The sequence below is a fragment of the Formica exsecta genome, unplaced genomic scaffold, assembly GCF_003651465.1.
Source record: "Formica exsecta isolate Colony F162 unplaced genomic scaffold, ASM365146v1 C16334842, whole genome shotgun sequence".
Taxonomy (NCBI): Eukaryota; Metazoa; Arthropoda; class Insecta; order Hymenoptera; family Formicidae; genus Formica; species Formica exsecta.
In genome coordinates this window covers 1-748 of record NW_021846678.1, presented here as the reverse complement: position 1 = coordinate 748, position 748 = coordinate 1, and the positions used below count along the sequence as shown (strand labels likewise).

Here is a 748-nt window from a genome sequence, read left to right as displayed (position 1 = left end):
TATATATATATCCTATCTGCACGAATCCATATCTCGCACATACATACATACACGTACGCATGATAAACCGGGAAAAGGAAATATATTATGTCACATATGGCGGTAGCCCAAACTTCTCCGGTTGAAAGTCCTCGAGATTATTCAGAACCAAAGTTGCTTCACTCGTATAATGTTTGGGAAGCATCGAATCCGGTATCATGACAACCTGCATTTCTGCGTTCAGTGCCGCTTTCACACCATTTGGCGCATCCTCGAAGATCAGACACTGAAAAAGAATTACAGAGTTCTGACTACTGACAACCTCATACAGATTTTAATCACATTTATTGATCAAAATGATATATTGCATGCTGAAGTATTTGAGAGTTAAGTTATTCGAAGAGTGCGTTACTTTCGAAGGATCCGGATTGCCGCTGAAACGCTTGGCAGCCGTGAGAAATATATCGGGTTCCGGCTTTCCGTGTATAACCTCGGGATCCGAACCGCCGATCACTTTGTCATGGAAGATTTCAAATAGATCACGCCAACGATCGGTTTTCAACTGGTAATTCTCGATCGGAGCTTGTGGCTAACGCCATTGGAACGTTGTTCTCCTGTAGACGCTTCAAGAGCCGTACAGCGCCTATTGTTTCGGACAAAATCGTACATATTATTGCTCGAAATATACATGTATATTACATTATGGTTATCGCGCGGAATCTATCAGCGATCAATCTCGGTATAGAGTATTACCTGGCATGGGATTGGT

The 748-nt window shown here is 42.4% G+C and overlaps 1 protein-coding gene across 1 annotated transcript; it reads right to left on the bottom strand.

Moving 5' to 3' along the window:
• Window positions 1-745, bottom strand: LOC115234793 (pseudouridine-5'-phosphatase-like; the record flags this gene model as incomplete). The annotated part of the gene is given in 4 exon segments (XM_029806163.1): window positions 1-265; window positions 392-554; window positions 556-622; window positions 733-745. Coding segments are annotated over 4 exon segments (423 nt in total), but the record flags the coding sequence as incomplete, so codon positions are not given.
• Between the last annotated feature and the right edge of the window lie 3 nt (window positions 746-748).